At 49.5% G+C, this 20763-nt stretch overlaps 1 protein-coding gene across 1 annotated transcript in view; it reads left to right on the top strand.

The window, feature by feature from the left end:
- Nucleotides 1-20763, top strand: part of LOC135057165 (uncharacterized) — a 208438-nt gene that overhangs the window by 30869 nt on the left and 156806 nt on the right. The window contains exon 7 of the mRNA XM_063963064.1: nucleotides 17915-18000. Within this exon, the coding sequence (XP_063819134.1) occupies nucleotides 17915-18000 (86 nt within the window). The remainder of the gene's footprint in view (nucleotides 1-17914; nucleotides 18001-20763) is intronic.

Genomic DNA, 20763 nt, shown 5'->3' with positions numbered 1-20763 from the left:
GAAACTGAGGACAAGTCCTCAATTCCGCCCTGTCCGAATGGAAAATCAGATGAGGGCTTTTACAGGATAAAGCCGCCAATTCTGACACGCACCTGGCCCAGGCCAGTTCCAACAGCATGACCACTTTCCATGTGAGATATTTTAACTCCACATATTTAAGTGGTTCAAACCAATGTGACTTTTGGAACCCAAAAACTACATTTAAATCCCAAGGTGCCACTGGAGGCACAAAAGGAGGCTGTATATGCAGTACCCAATTCACAAACGTCTGAACTTCAGGGACTGAAGCTAGTTCTTTTTGGAAGAAAATTGACAGGGCCGAAATTTGAACCTTAATGGACCCCAATTTCAGGCCCATAGACACCCCTGTTTGCAGGAAAAGTAGGAATCGACCTAGTTGAAAAATTCCTCCGTCGGGGCCTTACTGGACTCGCACCACGCAACATATTTTCGCCAATGCAGAGATAATGTTTTGCGGTTATATCTTTCCTGGCTTTGATCAGGATAGGAATGACTTCATCCGGAATGCCTTTCTCCTTCAGGATCCGGCGTTCAACCGCCATGCCGTCAAACGCAGCCGCGGTAAGTCTTGGAACAGACAGGGTCCTTGCTGGAGCAGGTCCCTTCTTAGAGGTAGAGGCCACGGATCCTCCGTGAGCATCTCTTGAAGTTCCGGTTACCAAGTCCCTCTTGGCCAATCCGGAGCCACGAATATAGTGCTTACTCCTCTCCATCTTATAATTCTCAGTACCTTGGGTATGAGAGGCAGAGGAGGGAACACATACACTGACTGGTACACCCACTGTGTTACCAGAGCGTCTACAGCTATTGCCTGAGGGTCCCTTGACCTGGCGCAATACTTGTCGAGTTTTATAAACATGTGGAAGACTTCTGGGTGAAGTCCCCACTCTCCCGGGTGGAGGTCGTGTCTACTGAGGAAGTCTGCTTCCCAGTTGTCCACTCCCGGAATGAATACTGCTGACAGTGCTATCACATGATTTTCCGCCCAGCGAAGAATCCTTGCAGCTTCTGCCTTGCCCTCCTGCTTCTTGTGTCACCCTGTCTGTTTACGTGGGTGACTGCCGTGATGTTGTCCGAATGGATCAACTCCGGGTGACCTTGAAGCAGAGGTCTTGCTGAGCTTAGAGCATTGTAAATGGCCCTTAGCTTCAGGATATTTATGTGAAGTGATGTCTCCAGGCTTGACCATAAGCTCTGGAAATTCCTTCCCTGTGTGACTGCTCCCCAGCCTCGCAGGCTGGCATCCGTGGTCACCAGGACCCAGTCCTGAATGTCGAATCTGCGGCCCTCTAGAAGATGAGCACTCTGCAACCACCACAGGAGAGACACCCTTGTGCTTGGTGACAGGGTTATCCGCTGATGCATCTGAAGATGCGACCCGGACCATTTGTCCAGCAGGTCCCACTGGAAAGTTCTTGCGTGGAATCTGACGAATTGGATTGCTTCGTAGGAAGTCACCATTTTTCCCAGAACCCTTTCATTGATGTACTGAGACTTGGCTCGGTTATAGGAGGTTCCCGACTAGCTCGGATAACTCCCTGACTTTCTCCTCCGGGAGAAACACCTTTTTCTGGACTGTGTCCAGGATCATCCCTAGGAACAGAAGACAAGTCGTCGGAATCAGCTGCGATTTTGGAATATTGAGAATCCAATCGTGCTGCCGCAACACTACCTGAGATAGTGCTACACCGACCTCCAACTGTTCCCTGGATCTTACCCTTATCAGGGAATCGTCCAAGTAAGGGATAACTAAAATTCCCTTCCTTCGAAGGAGTATCATCATTTTGGCCATTACCTTGGTAAAGACCCGGGGTGCCGTGGACCATCCATACGGCAGCGTCTGAAACTGATAGTGACAGTTCTGTACCACAAACCTGAGGTACCCTTGGTGAGAAGGGTAAATTGGGACATGAAGGTAAGCATCCTTGATGTCCCGAGACATCATGTAGTCCCCTTCTTCCAGGTTCGCAATCACTGCTCTGAGTGACTCAATCTTGAATTTGAACCTCCGTATGTAAGTGTTCAAGATTTTAGATTTAGACTCGGTCTCACCGAGCCGTCCGGCTTCGCCGTGTGGAATAATACCCCGTTCCCTGTTGCAGGAGGGGTACCTTCATTATCACCTGCTGGGAATACAGCTTGTGAATGGCTTCCAAAACTGCCTCCCTGTCAGAGGGAGACATCGGTAAAGCCGACTTTAGGAAACGGCGAGGGGGAGACGTCTCGAATTCCAATTTGTACCCCTGAGATATCACCTGAAGGGTCCAGGGGTCTAATTGCGAGTGAGCCCACTGCGCGCTGAAATTCATTGAGACGGGCCCCCACCGTGCCTGATTCTGCTTGTAAAGCCCCAGCGTCATACTGAGGGCTTGGCAGAGGCGGGAGAGGGCTTCTGTTCCTGGGAACTGGCTGATTTCTGCAGCCTTTTTCCTCTCCCTCTGTCACGGGGCAGAAATGAGGAACCTTTTGCCCGCTTGCCCACGAAAGGACTGCGCCTGATAATACGGCGTCTTCTTATGTTGAGAGGCGACCTGGGGTACAAACGTGGATTTCCCAGCTGTTGCCGTGGCCACCTCCGCCTCACCTGACCACTGTCGTGTCCATAACCCTCTACTGGCAGAAATGGACAACGCACTTAGACTTGATGCCAGTCGGCAAATATTCCGCTGTGCATCACGCATATCTAGAAATGCATCTTTTAAATGCTCTATAGACAATAATATACTGTCCCTATCTAGGGTATCAATATTTTCAGTCAGGGAATCCGACCACGCCAACCCAGCACTGCACATCCAGGCTGAGGCGATTGCTGGTCGCAGTATAACACCAGTATGTGTGTAAATACATTTTAGGATACCCTCCTGCTTTCTATCAGCAGGATCCTTAAGGGCGGCCATCTCAGGAGAGGGTAGAGCCCTTGTTCTTACAAGCGTGTGAGCGCTTTATCTACCCTAGGGGGTGTTTCCCAACGCACCCTAACCTCTGGCGGGAAAGGATATAATGCCAATAACATTTTAGAAATTATCAGTTGTTATCGGGGGAAACCCACGCATCATCACACACCTCATTTAATTTCTCAGATTCAGGAAAACTACAGGTAGTTTTTCCTCACCGAACATAATACCCCTTTTTGGTGGTACTCGTATTATCAGAAATGTGTAAAACATTTTTCATTGCCTCAATCATGTAACGTGTGGCCCTACTGGAAGTCACATTTGTCTCTTCACCGTCGACAATGGAGTCAGTATCCGTGTCGGCGTCTATATCTGCCATCTGAGGTAACGGGCGCTTTAGAGCCCCTGACGGCCTATGAGACGTCTGGACAGGCACAAGCTGAGTAGCCGGCTGTCTCATGTCAACCACTGTCTTTTATACAGAGCTGACACTGTCACGTAATTCCTTCCAACAGTTCATCCACTCAGGTGTCGACCCCCTAGGGGGTGACATCACTATTACAGGCAATCTGCTCCGTCTCCACATCATTTTTCTCCTCATACATGTCGACACAAACGTACCGACACACAGCACACACACAGGGAATGCTCTGATAGAGGACAGGACCCCACTAGCCCTTTGGGGAGACAGAGGGAGAGTTTGCCAGCACACACCAGAGCGCTATATATATACAGGGATAACCTTATATAAGTGTTTTTCCCCTTATAGCTGCTGTATTTTCTCTAACGTCCTAAGTGGATGCTGGGGACTCCGTCAGGACCATGGGGATTAGCGGCTCCGCAGGAGACAGGGCACAAAAATAAAGCTTTAGGATTAGGTGGTGTGTACTGGCTCCTCCCCCTATGACCCTCCTCCAAGCCTCAGTTAGGTTTTTGTGCCCGTCCGAGCAGGGTGCAATCTAGGTGGCTCTCCTAAAGAGCTGCTTAGAAAAAGTTTTTAAGGTTTTTTATTTTCAGTGAGTCCTGCTGGCAACAGGCTCACTGCATCGAGGGACTTAGGGGAGAGAATTTCAACTCACCTGCGTGCAGGATGGATTGGATTCTTAGGCTACTGGACACCATTAGCTCCAGAGGGAGTCGGAACACAGGTCTCACCCTGGGGTTCGTCCCGGAGCCGCGCCGCCGACCCCCCTTACAGATGCTGAAGATTGAAGGTCCGGAAACAGGCGGCAGAAGGCTCTTCAGTCTTCATGAAGGTAGCGCACAGCACTGCAGCTGTGCGCCATTGTTGTCACACACTTCACACCAAGCGGTCACGGAGGGTGCAGGGCGCTGCTGGGGGCGCCCTGGGCAGCAATATTTAATACCTTTATGGCAAAAGAATACATCACATATAGCCATTGAGGCTATATGTATGTATTTAACCCATGCCAGATATCTAAAACTCCGGGAGAAAAGCCAGCCGAAATAGGGGGCGGGGCTTATTCTCCTCAGCACACAGCGCCATTTTCCTGCTCAGCTCCGCTGTGAGGAAGGCTCCCAGGACTCTCCCCTGCACTGCACTACAGAAACAGGGTAAAACAGAGAGGGGGGGCATTTTTTGGCGATATTTTGATATATTTAAGCTGCTATAAAAAACAACACTTATATAAGGTTGTTCCCATATATATTATAGCGCTTGGGTGTGTGCTGGCAAACTCTCCCTCTGTCTCCCCAAAGGGCTAGTGGGGTCCTGTCTTCGATAAGAGCATTCCCTGTGTGTCTGCTGTGTGTCGGTACGTGTGTGTCGACATGTATGAGGACGATGTTGGTGTGGAGGCAGAGCAATTGCCGATAATGGTGATGTCACCCCCCAGGGAGTCGACACCGGAATGGATGGCTTTGTTTATGGAATTACGTGATAATGTCAGCACATTACAAAAATCAGTTGACGACATGAGACGGCCGGCAAACCAGTTAGTACCTGCCCAGGCGTCTCAGACACCGTCAGGGGCTGTAAAGCGCCCTTTACCTCAGTCGGTCGACACAGACCCAGACACAGACACTGAATCTAGTGTCGACGGTGATGAAACAAACGTATTTTCAAGTAGGGCCACACGTTATATGATCACGGCAATGAAGGAGGCTTTGCATATCTCTGATACTGCAAGTACCACAAAAAGGGGTATTATGTGGGGGGTGAAAAAACTACCTGTAGTTTTTCCTGAATCAGAGGAATTAAATGATGTATGTGATGAAGCGTGGGTTAACCCAGATAGAAAAGTGCTAATTTCAAAAAAGTTATTAGCATTATACCCTTTCCCGCCAGAGGTTAGGGCGCGCTGGGAAACACCCCCTAGGGTGGATAAGGCGCTCACACGCTTATCAAAACAAGTGGCGTTACCGTCTCCTGATACGGCCGCCCTCAGGGATCCAGCTGATAGGAGACTGGAAACTACCCTAAAAAGTATATACACACATACTGGTGTTATACTGCGACCAGCCATCGCCTCAGCCTGGATGTGCAGTGCTGGGGTCGTCTGGTTGGATTCCCTGACTGAAAATATTGATACCCTGGATAGGGACAGTATTTTATTGACTATAGAGCAATTAAAGGATGCTTTCCTTTATATGCGAGATGCTCAGAGAGATATTTGCACTCTGGCATCGAGAGTAAATGCGATGTCCATATCTGCCAGAAGGAGTTTATGGACGCGACAGTGGTCAGGTGATGCGGATTCCAAACGACATATGGAAGTATTGCCGTATAAAGGGGAGGAATTATTTGGCATCGGTCTATCGGATCTGGTGGCCACGGCAACTGCCGGAAAATCCACCTTTTTTACCTCAGACCCCCTCCCAACAGAAAAAGACACCGTCTTTTCAGCCGCAGTCCTTTCGGTCCTATAAGAACAAGCGGACAAAAGGACAGTCATATCTGCCTCGGGGCAGAGGAAGGGGTAAGAGAGGGCAGCAAGCAGCCCCTGCCCAGGAACAGAAGCCCTCCCAGGGTTCTGCAAAGCCCTCAGCATGACGCTGGGGCCTTACAAGCGGACTCAGGAGCGGTGGGGGGTCGACTCAAGAATTTCAGCGCACAGTGGGTTTGCTCACAGGTGGACCCCTGGATTCTGCAGGTAGTATCTCAGGGTTACAGGTTGGAATTCGAGAAGTCTCCCCCTCGCCGGTTCCTAAAGTCTGCTTTGCCAACGTCTCCCTCAGACAGGGCGACGGTATTGGAAGCCATTCACAAGCTGTTTTCTCAGCAGGTGATAGTCAAGGTACCCCTCCTACAACAGGGAAAGGGGTATTACTCCACGCTATTTGTGGTACCGAAGCCGGACGGCTCGGTAAGACCTATTCTAAATCTGAAATCTTTGAACCTGTACATACAAAAATTCAAGTTCAAGATGGAGTCACTCAGAGCAGTGATAGCGAATCTGGAAGAAGGGGACTTTATGGTGTCCCTGGACATAAAGGATGCTTACCTGCATGTCCCAATTTGCCCTTCACATCAAGGGTACCTCAGGTTCGTGGTGCAAAACTGTCATTATCAGTTTCAGACGCTGCCGTTTGGATTGTCCACGGCACCTCGGGTCTTTACCAAGGTAATGGCCGAAATGATGATTCTTCTGCGAAGAAGAGGCGTATTAATTATCCCTTACTTGGACGATCTCCTGATAAGGGCAAGGTCCAGAGAACAGCTGGAGGACGGAGTAGCACTAACCCAACTAGTGCTGCAACAACACGGGTGGATTCTGAATTTTCCAAAATCTCAGTTGACCCCGACGACACGTCTGCTGTTCCTGGGAATGATTCTGGACACGGTTCAGAAAAAGGTGTTTCTTCCGGAGGAGAAAGCCAGGGAGTTATCCGAACTTGTCAGGAACCTCCTAAAACCAGGGAAAGTGTCTGTGCATCAATGCACAAGAGTCCTGGGAAAGATGGTGGCTTCTTACGAAGCGATTCCATTCGGCAGATTCCACGCACAAACTTTTCAGTGGGATCTGCTGGACAAATGGTCCGGATCACATCTGCAGATGCATCAGCGGATAACCTTATCGCCACGGACAAGGGTGTCTCTTCTGTGGTGGTTGCAGAGTGCTCATCTGTTAGAGGGCCGCAGATTCGGCATACAGGACTGGGTCCTGGTGACCACGGATGCCAGTCTGAGAGGCTGGGGAGCGGTCACACAGGGAAGAAACTTCCAGGGAGTATGGTCAAGCCTGGAGATGTCTCTTCACATAAATATACTGGAGCTAAGAGCGATTTACAATGCTCTAAGTCTGGCAAAACCCCTGCTTCAGGGTCAGCCGGTGTTGATCCAGTCGGACAACATCACGGCAGTCGCCCACGTAAACAGACAGGGCGGCACAAGAAGCAGGACAGCAATGGCAGAAGCTGCAAGGATTCTTTGCTGGGCGGAAGATCATGTGATAGCACTGTCAGCAGTATTCATTCCGGGAGTGGACAACTGGGAAGCAGACTTCCTCAGCAGACACGATCTACACCCGGGAGAGTGGGGACTTCATCCAGAAGTCTTCCACATGATTGTGAACCGTTGGGAAAAACCAATGGTGGATATGATGGCGTCCCGCCTCAACAAAAAACTGGACAGGTATTGCGCCAGGTCAAGAGACCCTCAGGCAATAGCTGTGGACGCTCTGGTAACACCGTGGGTGTTCCAGTCAGTGTATGTGTTCCCTCCTCTGCCTCTCATACCAAAAGTACTGAGAATTATACGGCAAAAGGGAGTAAGAACGATACTAGTGGCTCCGGATTGGCCAAGAAGAACTTGGTACCCAGAACTTCAAGAGATGCTCACGGAGGATCCGTGGCCTCTACCTCTAAGACGGGACCTGCTTCAGCAGGGACCGTGTCTATTCCAAGACTTACCGCGGCTGCGTTTGACGGCATGGCGGTTGAACGCCGAATTCTAAGGGAAAAAGGCATTCCGGAAGAGGTCATTCCTACACTGGTAAAAGCCAGGAAGGAGGTGACTGCACAACATTATCACCGCATTTGGAGAAAATATGTTGCGCGGTGTGAGGCCAGGAAGGCCCCCACGGAGGAATTTCAACTGGGTCGATTCCTACATTTCCTGCAAACAGGATTGTCTATGGGCCTCAAATTGGGGTCCATTAAGGTTAAAATTTCGGCCCTGTCGATTTTCTTCCAGAAAGAATTGGCTTCAGTTCCTGAAGTCCAGACTTTTGTAAAAGGAGTACTACATATACAGCCCCCGGTTGTGCCCCCAGTGGCACCGTGGGATCTTAATGTAGTCTTGGATTTTCTCAAATCCCATTGGTTTGAGCCGCTCAAATCGGTGGAGTTGAAGTATCTTACATGGAAAGTAACCATGCTACTGGCCCTGGCTTCAGCCAGGAGAGTATCAGAATTGGCGGCTTTATCATATAAGAGCCCATATCTAATTTTCCATACGGACAGGGCAGAACTGCGGACGCGTCCTCATTTTCTGCCTAAGGTGGTGTCAGCGTTTCACCTGAACCAGCCTATTGTGGTGCCTGCGGCTACTAACGATTTGGAGGATTCCAAGTTGTTGGACGTGGTCCGGGCATTGAAAATATATATTTCAAGAACGGCGGGAGTCAGAAAGTCTGACTCACTGTTTATATTGTATGCACCCAACAAGATGGGTGCTCCTGTTTCTAAGCAGACGATTGCTCGTTGGATTTGTAGCACAATTCAACTTGCACATTCTGTGGCAGGCTTGCCACAACCTAAATCTGTCAAGGCCCATTCCACAAGGAAAGTGGGCTCATCCTGGGCGGCTGCCCGGGGGGTCTCGGCATTACAACTCTGCCGAGCTGCTACTTGGTCAGGGGCAAACACGTTTGCAAAATTCTACAAATTTGATACCCTGGCTGAGGAGGACCTTGAGTTCTCTCATTCGGTGCTGCAGAGTCATCCGCACTCTCCCGCCCGTTTGGGAGCTTTGGTATAATCCCCATGGTCCTGACGGAGTCCCCAGCATCCACTTAGGACGTTAGAGAAAATAAGAATTTACTTACCGATAATTCTATTTCTCGTAGTCCGTAGTGGATGCTGGGCGCCCATCCCAAGTGCGGATTGTCTGCAATACTTGTACATAGTTATTGTTACAAACAAATTCGGGTTGTTATTGTTGTGAGCCGTCTGTTCAGAGGCTCCTACGTTTGTCATACTGTTAACTGGGTTCAGATCACAAGTTATACGGTGTGATTGGTGTGGCTGGTATGAGTCTTACCCGGGATTCAATATCCTTCCTTATTGTGTACGCTCGTCCGGGCACAGTATCCTAACTGAGGCTTGGAGGAGGGTCATAGGGGGAGGAGCCAGTACACACCACCTAATCCTAAAGCTTTATTTTTGTGCCCTGTCTCCTGCGGAGCCGCTAATCCCCATGGTCCTGACGGAGTCCCCAGCATCCACTACGGACTACGAGAAATAGAATTATCGGTAAGTAAATTCTTATTTTTAATACTGCGCGTAATTAGTGCCCCCCTCTCTTTTTTAACCCTTTCTGTAGTGTAGTGACTGCAGGGGAGAGCCAGGGAGCTTCCCTCCAACGGAGCTGTGAGGGAAAATGGCGCCAGTGTGCTGAGGAGATAGGCTCCGCCCCCTTCTCGGCGGCCTTATCTCCCGTTTTTCTGTGTATTCTGGCAGGGGTTAAATTCATCCATATAGCCCAGGAGCTATATGTGATGCATTTTTTTTGCCATCCAAGGTGTTTTTATTGCGTCTCAGGGCGCCCCCCCCCCAGCGCCCTGCACCCTCAGTGACCGGAGTGTGAAGTGTGCTGAGAGCAATGGCGCACAGCTGCAGTGCTGTGCGCTACCTTGTTGAAGACAGGACGTCTTCTGCCGCCGATTTTCCGGACCTCTTCTGTCTTCTGGCTCTGTAAGGGGGCCGGCGGCGCAGCTCTGGGACCTATCCATGGCTGGGCCTGTGATCGGTCCCTCTGGAGCTAATGTCCAGTAGCCTAAGAAGCCCAATCCACTCTGCACGCAGGTGAGTTCGCTTCTTCTCCCCTTAGTCCCTCGATGCAGTGAGCCTGTTGCCAGCAGGTCTCACTGAACATAAAAAACCTAAAACTAAACTTTTCACTAAGCAGCTCAGGAGAGCCACCTAGTGTGCACCCTTCTCGTTCGGGCACAAAAATCTAACTGAGGCTTGGAGGAGGGTCATAGGGGGTGGAGCCAGTGCACACCAGGTAGTTCTAAAGCTTTACTTTTGTGCCCAGTCTCCTGCGGAGCCGCTATTCCCCATGGTCCTTACGGAGTCCCCAGCATCCACTAGGACGTCAGAGAAATACTATATGGACTGTGTCACTGCGCATTGCAAAAGGGGAACATTTGTACTCCAAGTAATAAGTACCTGCCCCCCTCTCTTGGCACTCTAAGTCCTATACTAATAATACAGGTTGAGTATCCCTGGTGCACGACCTAATATTTTGAAGCAACCAATTTTACAGAACTAGATTAATAAAGGACCAATTAGCAGCGCAGTGCTGCAGAATAAGGGGTATGTAATGTACAGTTATGCTGCACAATGACATTACATGCTGCAATGACCAGTAAACAAAGCACAGCCTCAAACACCCGTCCCCTCCCTTCATGAACACTATGCTGTCGGTCCCTGCCTGGCCCCTGCCAATTGCTGCAGAACGATTCTGAGGCGTGGAACGCACAAACAATAAGTCCCGTGGAACGCATGAGCAGAAAGCGCAGTGGAACGCATGACAACCCGGAAGTGCCATCTTTGAAACCCGGAATTTGTATTCTTCTTCACCCTGCTAGTGATCGTCTTGTTGGTGTTACATGTGGCTCACAGGGAAGAGAGGCTGGTTCTCATTCATTTCAGGTGAGCATGGACTGTACCCTCACTGCTGTGATTTTATGTCAGCCATGCCCTCCACGTGTATTCTTTACTCAAATAGGATTAAATTGCACTTACTACTATGTGTCACATATACATTACTGTGTATATATAATTCACCTTCGCTCTACTATTCTAGTCATTCACGTACTGTACATTATACCCAAAGCTGTGGTTATATCCCTGTCAGCATTATATAATACATATTATACACATTGGGGATGGTAATATCCTTGTCACTCACATATAATACACACTGGGGCTGGGTATATCCCTGTCACTCACATATAATACACACTGGGGCTGGGTATATCCCTGTCACTCACATATAATACACACTGGGGCTGGGTATATCCCCATACCTCCCAACATGACCCTCTCCAGGAGGGACAGAATGCTCTGCTTCTGGACTTCCCTCTTAATGTAAGATTGCCATCACCTGTATTGAACAGGTTACTGGATAAGAAAGGTGTTTCAGCACAGGTGATGGCAATCATAAATTAAGAAGGATGCCCAGGAGCAGAGCGTTCTGTCCCTTCTGGAGAGGATCATGTTGGGATGTATGTATCCCTGTCAGTCACATATAATACACACTGGGCTGGGTATATCCCTGTCAGTCACATATAATACACACTGGGGCTGGGTACTGTATATCCCTGTCAGTCACATATAATACACACTGGGGCTAAGTATATCCCTGTCAGTCACATATAATGCACACTGGGGCTGGGTATATCCCTGTCAGTCACATATAATACATACTGGGTTGGGTATATCCATGTCAGTCACATATAATACACACTGGGGCTGGGTATATCCCTGTCAGTCACATATAATACACACTGGGGCTGGGTATATCCCTGTCAGTCACATATAATACACACTGGGGCTGGGTATATCCCTGTCAGTCACATATAATACACACTGGGGCTGGGTATATATCCCTGTCAGTCACATATAATACACACTGGGGCTGGGTATATCCCTGTCAGTCACATATAATACACATTAAAGCTTTTTTTCCCCTGTCACTTGCATGTGATGCAAATTGTATACTTACTGAATATATCAAATGAAATGTTCACTCTAGAGGGAACAGCAGGCAAAGTGCCGGTAAGGAGCAGCGCTCCACTGAAACAGGCTAGCGGGACAGCGAAAAGACATTATACATGTAGGTTCTGTTTTTTTTTCTTAACCCTTGCACCTAATACACACTCTAGATTTCTCCTTGTTAGTTACATATAATACGCATTACACATATAGGGGAAGATTTAATTAGCAACAGATTTTCTCTGACGTCCTAGTGGATGCTGGGAACTCCGAAAGGACCATGGGGAATAGCGGGCTCCGAAGGAGGCTGGGCACTCTAGAAAGATTTATGACTACCTGGTGTGCACTGGCTCCTCCCACTATGACCCTCCTACAAGCCTCAGTTAGATTTTGTGCCCGGCCGAGGTTGGATGCACACTAGGGGCTCTCCTGAGCTCTTAGAAAGAAAGATAGACTTAGGTTTTTTATTTTCAGTGAGACCTGCTGGCAACAGGCTCACTGCAGCGAGGGACTAAGGGGAGAAGAAGCGAACTCGCCTGCTTGCAGCCGGATTGGGCTTCTTAGGCTACTGGACACCATTAGCTCCAGAGGGATCGACCGCAGGCCCAGCCTTGATGTTCGGTCGCCGTCCCCCTTACAGAGCCAGAAGCAAGAAGATGGTCCGGAAAATCGGCGGCATGAAGACCTCAGTCTTCACCAAGGTAGCGCACAGCACTGCAGCTGTGCGCCATTGCTCCTCTCACACACTTCACACTCCGGTCACTGAGGGTGCAGGGCGCTGGGGGGGGCGCCCTGAGGCAGCAATAAAAACACCTTGGCTGGCACAAATACCTCAATATATAGCCCCAGGGGCTATATATGAGGTAAATACCCCTGCCAGATTCCATAAAAAAGCGGGAGAATAGGCCGCGGAAAAGGGGCGGAGCTATCTCCCTCAGCACACTGGCGCCATTTTTCCCTCACAGCTCCGCTGGAAGGAAGCTCCCTAGCTCTCCCCTGCAGTCTACACTACAGAAAAGGGTTAAAAAAGAGAGGGGGGGCACTAAATTTAGGCGCAGTATACATTATATAGAAACAGCAGCTATAGGGGACATAACTCAGTTAGTCCCTGCATTATATAGCGCTCTGGTGTGTGCTGGCATACTCTCACTCTGTCCCCCCAAAGGGCTTTTGTGGGTCCTGTCCTCGTTTAGAGCATTCCCTGTGTGTCTGCGGTGTGTCGGTACGGCTGTGTCGACATGTTGAATGAGGAGGCTTATATGGTGACGGAGCAGAGGCCGATATATGTGATGTCGCCCCCTGTGGGGCCGACACCAGAGTGGATGGATAGCTGAAAGGTATTAACCGACAGTGTCAACTCCTTACATAAAAGGGTGGATGACGTAACAGCTGTGGGACAGCCGGCTTCTCAGCCCGCGCCTGCCCAGGCGTCTCAAAGGCCATCAGGGGCTCAAAAACGCCCGCTCTCTCAGATGGCAGACACAGATGTCGACAAGGAGTCTGACTCCAGTGTCGACAAGGTTGAGACATATACACAATCCACTAGGAACATCCGTGACTTGATCCCGGCAATAAGAAATGTGTTATACATTTCTGACATTAACCCAAGCACCTCTAAAAATGGCTTTTAGGTTGGGGAGAAAAAACAGGCAGTGTTTTGTTCCCCCATCAGATGAATAAATGAAGTGTGTGAAAAGCGTGGATTCCCCCGTTAAGAAACTGGTAATTTCTAAAAAGTTACTGATGGCGTACCCTTTCCCGCCAGGAGGATAAGTTACGCTGGGAGATATCCCCTAGGGTGGATAAGGCGCTCACACGGTTGTCAAAAAAAGGTGGCACTGCTGTTTTAGGAACGGCCACTTTGAAGGTACCTGTTGATAAAAAGCAGGAGGCTATCCTGAAGTCTGTATTTACACACTGGTACTAGACTGAGACCTGCAGATCGTGCTGCTGCAGCGTGGTCGGTGACCCTGTCAAGCATACTAGTTTGCTAATATGAGAACATATTAAAGACGTCGTCTTATATATGAGGGATGCACAGAGGGATATTTTGCCGGCTGGCATCCAAAATGAATGTAATGTCCATTCTGTCAGGAGGGTATTAGAGACCTGTCAATGGACAGGTGATGCTGACTTAAAAGGCGCATAGAGCCTTATAAGGGTGAGGAATTATTTGGGGATGGTCTCTGGGACCTCGTATCCACAGCAACTGCTGGGAAGAAATATTTTTACCTCAGGTTTCCTCACAGACTAAGAAAGCACTGTATTATCAGGTACAGTCCTTTCGGCTTCAGAAAAGCAAGCGGGTCAAATGGCGCTTCCTTTCTGTACAGAGACAAGGGAAGAGGGAAAAAGCTGCACCAGTCAGCCTGTTCCCAGAATCAAAATTCTTCCCCCGCTTCCTGTGAGTCCACAGCATGACGCGGGGGCTCCACAGGTGTAGCCAGGTACGGTGGGGGGCCGTCTCAAAAATGTCAGCAATTAGTGGGCTCGCTCACACGTGGATCCCTGTTTCTTTCAAGTAGTATTTCAGGGGTACAAGCTGGAATTCGAGATGTCTCCCACCCGCCGTTTTCCTCAAATATGCCTTGCCGACAACTCCCTCAGGCAGGGAGGCTGTGCTAGAGGCGATTAATAAGCGGTATTCCCAGCAGGTAATACTCAAGGTGCCCCTACTTCAACAAGGACGGGGTTACTATTCCACACGGTTTGGGGTACCGAAACCGCATGGTTCGGTGTGACCCATTTTATATTTAAAATCCTTGAACACATACATAAAAAAATTCAAGTTCAAGATGGAATCGCTCAGGGCGGTTATTGCAAGCCTGGACGAGGGGGATTACATGGTATCCCGGGACATCAAGGATGCTTACCTGATTGTCCCCATTTACCATCCTCGCCAGGAGTACCTCAGATTTGTGGTACAGGTTTGCCATTACCAAGTCCAGACACGGCCGTTTGGACTGTACATGGCACCGAGGGTGTTTACCAAGGTAATGGCCGAAATGATGATACTCCTTCAAAAAAAAAAAAGGGAGTTTTAATTAAAAAAATCCCGTACTTGGACGATCTCCTAATAAAGGCACGGTCCAAGGAACAGTTGTTGGTGGGAGTAGCACTATCTCAGGAAGTGCTGCGCCAGCACGGCTGGATTCTGAATATCCCAAAGTCACAGCTGGTTCCGACTACACGTATACTGTTCCTGGGTATGATTCTGGACACAGTCCAGAAAAAAGTGTTTCTCCCGGAGGAGAAAGCCAGGGAGTTGTCTTCTCTAGTCAGAGACCTCCTGAAACCAAAACAGGTATCGGTGCATCACTGCACGCGGGTCCTGGGAAAGATGGTAGCTTCTTACGAGGCAATTCCATTCGGCAGGTTCCATGCCAGAATCGCATATTCAGATGCATCGTTTAATAACCCTGTCTCCAAGAACCAGGGTGTCTCTTCTGTGGTGGCTGCACGGTGCTCATCTTCTAGAGGGCCGCAGATTCGGCATACAGGACTGGGTCCTGGTGACCACGGATGCCAGCCTTCGAGGCTGGGGGGCAGTCACAAGGGGAAGAAACTTCCAAGGACTATAGTCAAGTCAGGAGACTTCCCTTCACATAAATATTCTGGAACTAAGGGCCATGTACAATGCCCTAAGTCAAGCAAAATCCCTGCTCCTACACCAGCCGGTGCTGATCCAGTCAGACAACATCACGGCAGTCGCCCATGTGAATCGACAGGGCGGCACAAGAAGCAGGATGGCAATGGCAGAAGCCACAAGAATTCTCCGATGGGCAGAAAATCACAAATGATTGTAAATCAGTGGGATTGTCCACAGGTGGACATGATGGCGTCCCGCCTAAACAAAAACCTAGAGAGGTGTTGCGTCAGGTCAAGAGACCCTCAGGCGATAGCTGTGGACGCTCTAGTGACACCGTGGGTGTATCAGTCAGTTTATGTGTTCCCTCCTCTGCCTCTCATACCAAAGGTATTGAGAATAATAAGAAGGCGAGGAGTAAACACAATTTTCGGGGTTCCGGATTGGCCAAGACGAGCGTGGTACCCGGAACTTCAAGAGATGATCTCAGAGGACCCGTGGCCTCTGCCGCTCAGACAAGACCTGCTACAGCAAGGGCCCTGTCTGTTCCAAGACTTACCGCGGCTGCGTTTGACGGCATGGCGGTTGAACGCCGGATCCTAAAGGAAAAGGGCATTCCGGAAGAAGTCATTCCTACGCTTATTAAAGCCAGGAAAGAGGTTACAGCAAATCATTATCACCGCATATGGCGGAAATATGTTGCATGGTGTGAGGCCGAAAGGGCCCCAACAGAGGAATTTCAACTAGGTCGATTTCTGCATTTCCTGCAAGCAGGAGTGAATATGGGCCTAAAATTAGGTTCCATTAAGGTACAGATCTCGGCTCTGTCGATTTTCTTTCAAAAAGAACTAGCTTCAGTACCTGAAGTTCAGACATTTGTAAAAGGAGTGCTGCATATTCAGCCCCCATTTGTGCCTCCTGTGGCACCTTGGGATCTCAACGTGGTGTTGAGTTTTCTTAAAATCACATTGGTTTGAGCCACTAAAGACCGTGGATCTGAAATATCTCACGTGGAAAGTGGTCATGTTATTGGCCTTGGCTTCGGCCAGGCGAGTATCAGAATTGGCGGCTTTATCATGTAAAAGCCCTTATCTGATTTTCCATATGGATAGGGCAGAATTGAGGACTCGTCCCCAGTTTCTCCCTAAGGTGGTGTCAGCGTTTTCACCTGAACCAGCCTATTGTGGTGCCTGCGGCTACTAAGGACTTGGAGGACTCCAAGTTGCTAGACGTTGTCAGGGCCCTGAAAATATATGTTTCCAGGACAGCGGGAGTCAGAAAATCTGACTCGCTGTTTATTTTATATGCACCCAACAAGCTGGGTGCTCCTGCTTCTAAGCAGACTATTGCTCGTTGGATTTGTAGTACAATTCAGCTTGCACATTCTGTGGCAGGCCTGCCACAGCTAAAATCTGTCAATGCCCATTCCACAAGGAAGGTGGGCTCATTTTGGGCGGCTGCCCGAGGGGTCTCGGCTTTACAACTTTGCCGAGCTGCTACTTGGTCAGGGGCAAACACGTTTGCAAAATTCTACAAATTTGATACCCTGGCTAAGGAGGACCTGGAGTTCTCTCATTCGGTGTTGCAGAGTCATCCGCACTCTCCCGCCCGTTTGGGAGCTTTGGTATAATCCCCATGGTCCTTTCGGAGTTCCCAGCATCCACTAGGACGTCAGAGAAAATAAGAATTTACTCACCGGTAATTCTATTTCTCATAGTCCGTAGTGGATGCTGGGCGCCCATCCCAAGTGCGGTTTATCTGCAATACTTGTACATAGTTATTGTTAACTACATCGGGTTATTGTTGAGCCATCTGTTGAGAGGCTCAATTGTTTCATACTGTTAACTGGGTATAATATCACGAGTTATACGGTGTGATTGGTGTGGCTGGTATGAGTCTTACCCGGGATTCAAAATCCTTCCTTATTGTGTACGCTCGTCCGGGCACAGTGTCCTAACTGAGGCTTGGAGGAGGGTCATAGTGGGAGGAGCCAGTGCACACCAGGTAGTCATAAATCTTTCTAGAGTGCCCAGCCTCCTTCGGAGCCCGCTATTCCCCATGGTCCTTTCGGAGTTCCCAGCATCCACTACGGACTACGAGAAATAGAATTACCGGTGAGTAAATTCTTATTTTAGCTCCCGGGTTACGTGGCCGTGAGCTATTCAGTTACTGCCGGCTTCTAGCCCCGAGGGTGCACTTAACATGGATTTTTCCTCGCAGCCTTCAGAGCTGTGAAGAAAAATATGCATTAAGTGCACCCCCTGGGCTATCAGGGGGGAGGGGGGCTTACCGTGGGCAGTAAATGAATAGCCCTGAGCACTTAGCCCGCGGATAATTGAATCTGTCCCATAGACGGACGCTGATGACAACTTTTGTTTCTGTTTATTCAGTTTCTCAGCATTCTGTCTGGGAGCCTGGGCTAGTTCTCTGTATATGAGATCTCCAGAGGAAGTGAAACGCGCTGTCTCTATCTATGAGGTGACGCTCCTTTTATGACCCTTCGCTTGAGCTAAGAAGATGGAGACTGACCAGGTGCAAATGACGGAGAACATAATAAATATCACCCTGGAGGTCGTCTTTCTGCTGACCGGGGAGGTGAGGAAATCTTTTTAAGACTGTATCCTTTATTCATCAGTAAAGACTAAAAAATCATCAAGTATTTATGATATTGTAGGTATCTCAGTCTAGATTGGCATATGCAGGGCTATTTTTGGCCGGAACGCCATTCCTGAAGGTCTTTTCTAAAATGACGTCACCAGGAACAGCGTTCCGGAACGTCTGCGGCCCGGCACTTCCCTACTGCTGCTGTTGCCTCCGCGTCACCTGTGCCTGTGAGCCTGCCTGAAGGGAGCAGAACGCGGCGCTTGTCTCTCCTTCCCCTCACTGTGTCCTGCCTCCATCGCCCAATCAGAGCTTGCGGAGCGGTAGCTGATATGCTGCTAGCCCGCAAGCTTTGATTGGCTCACAAGCCAGCGCCATGCTACAAATATCTGCCGGTGACGGGACACGTTGAGGGGAAGGAGAGATGCATGCTGAGCTCTCCTCCCCTCAGGCAGGCTCACAGACAGGAGATGCGGAGGCAGCAGCAAGAGGGGTGAGCTCTACTACTGGGGGCTATGTGTAACTGGCACTACTGGGGGCATTATGTGTTTAAAGAAAAAAAAGTTTATCCACCAATTGATGCCCCGCCTCTTCGTAGCTCCACCCACATCACCACCGACTTCTGCCCCGCCCACAGTTCCTGAACCTATTTTCCTTAAAAAATAGCACTGTGCATATGAATATATATGTATATACATACATACACAAGAGTTACATTAATGCATACATTTGCTTATGCAGAGAATGTGACCAAATGGAGAAGTATTGAATGCTTGGGAATAAATGACATAGACGCTGACATGTTCTTCCAATCTGCTACGTATGGTAGCCTAGTGGGAGCCACAGCACCTGGTCACAGCTGCCCAGATGGTATTGAGCATGAGTGGGGCGAGTCCTTCTTTTCTTGCCTCCTCCAGTTTCCATGGTGGTTTGGCTTCCGCAGAGCTGTCCTTAGGTAGCCCCTTCCACATGATCTGTAATAGCTTATTACAGTGGATGTCAGCTGGACTCTTGCCAAGTCCTTGGGTGTTAGCTGGCAACCTAATGCGAGCGGCTACTGGTAGTCTGGCTGTACCATTAATATTACCAGACAGTAGACACATTACCCCACTGGCCATCTTGGGCCACGCCACAATCTATGCCTGGGGTATATTTGTGTTCGTCTTGAGAAGCTTCTGGTCAGTGGAGTACCCTATCAGATGAGTAGTCCCTTTTAGGTGTCCTGCATAGAGAATCCACCGGTCTACATTTAAGAATGATATAACCGGTTTATGCCATAAAGTTGTTGCATCTGTTACAGAGAAAAAGAACATAAAAGTCGGTCTGTTACAGCGTTAAAAATAACCATTGTGTTTATAAATCCATGACTCTTTTTGGTTTTGTTAAGTAACTGATGCAACAAGTGCACAACAGGAAACACGTATGCCCATTGTAACGTTACATTGACCAATGACGAGGTAATTTACAACATGTAGTCATAACGTTGAAATTTACAATGTCGACGGTTATGATGTAAACATTGTGGAAATGTCAACATTCTGCATGGACTGGCAGTGGAGGGTTAGACACTAGGTAAGAGTGTTGCAGGGCATGTTGGGATATGTAGTTCAGCAGCTGGGGGGCCACTTATTGCCCACCCCTGCACTAGGGGAACGGTTAGGTTCAGCGTTGGCTCCTAGTTGCGTGTAGTAGGGGGGATGCCGCTACCCTTCTGCCCGGAGAGGAGACAACCAGCTGCCAGTCCCGGGTCCTGGCAAATGAGCAATGGATCCGGCAGGTGACGGGACTGGCACATGCACAAATCCCCCGGCTTCTATGGACTGCATCGGCTGCAGCCCATAGAAGCCGGATTGAGCTGCGCCCTCGTCTTATCGCAGCCCGGTCTGGCAGTCCCGGAGAGAGGAAACACCTCCCAATGGGACTGCCTTATGTGTCTGTGACTGACAGGTAGGACTTCCAATAGGAAGTCACAGTGGAGCCAGTGCAGTCTCGCAGGAAGGAAGGGAGGGGGGTTGCAGTCCTGCAGCCCATAGGTAAAATCTGCCACTGGTTGGTTATAGTAGGGGAGGTTAGGGTAAGGATGTGTGTGGGGAGGTTAGGGTTAGGCACTAGGGGGAGGGTTATGATGCGGGAGGGGAGGGTTAGGCTGTGGGATGGGAGGTTATGGTTAGGCACTATAGGGAGGCTTAGAGTTAGGATGCTGGAGGGGAGGTTTAGGGTTAGGCACTAGGGAGGGGGATTAGGGATAGGCCCTAGGAGAATGGGATAGGGTTAGGCTGTGGGAGGGGAGGATTAGGGTTAGGTACTAGGGAGGAGGATTAGGGATAGGCACTAGGGAGGATGGTTAGAGTTAGGGTGTGGGAGGGAAGGGGTTATGGTTAGGTACTAGGGAGGAGGATTAGGGATAGGCACTAGGGAGGATGGTTAGGGTTAGGCACTAGGGAGGATGGTTAGGGATAGGCACTAGGGAGGATGGTTAGGGTTAGGCACTAGGGAGGAGGATTAGGGATAGGCACTAGGGAAGATGGTTAGGGTTAGGGTGTGGGAGGGTAGGATTAGGGTTAGGCACCAGGGAGGAGGATTAGGGTTAGGTACTAGGGAGGAGGATTAGGGATAGGCACTAGGGAGGATGGTTAGGGTTAGGCACTAGGGAGGAGGATTAGGGATAGGCACTAGGGAAGATGGTTAGGGTTAGGGTGTGGGAGGGGAGGGTTAGGGTTAGGTACTAGGGAGGAGGATTAGGGATAGGCACTAGGG

This window comes from Pseudophryne corroboree, chromosome 3 (genome assembly GCF_028390025.1).
Source record: "Pseudophryne corroboree isolate aPseCor3 chromosome 3, aPseCor3.hap2, whole genome shotgun sequence".
Classification (NCBI taxonomy): domain Eukaryota; kingdom Metazoa; phylum Chordata; class Amphibia; order Anura; family Myobatrachidae; genus Pseudophryne; species Pseudophryne corroboree.
Note: the sequence above shows the minus strand (reverse complement) of the source record. Positions and strands in the feature narration are given on the sequence as shown.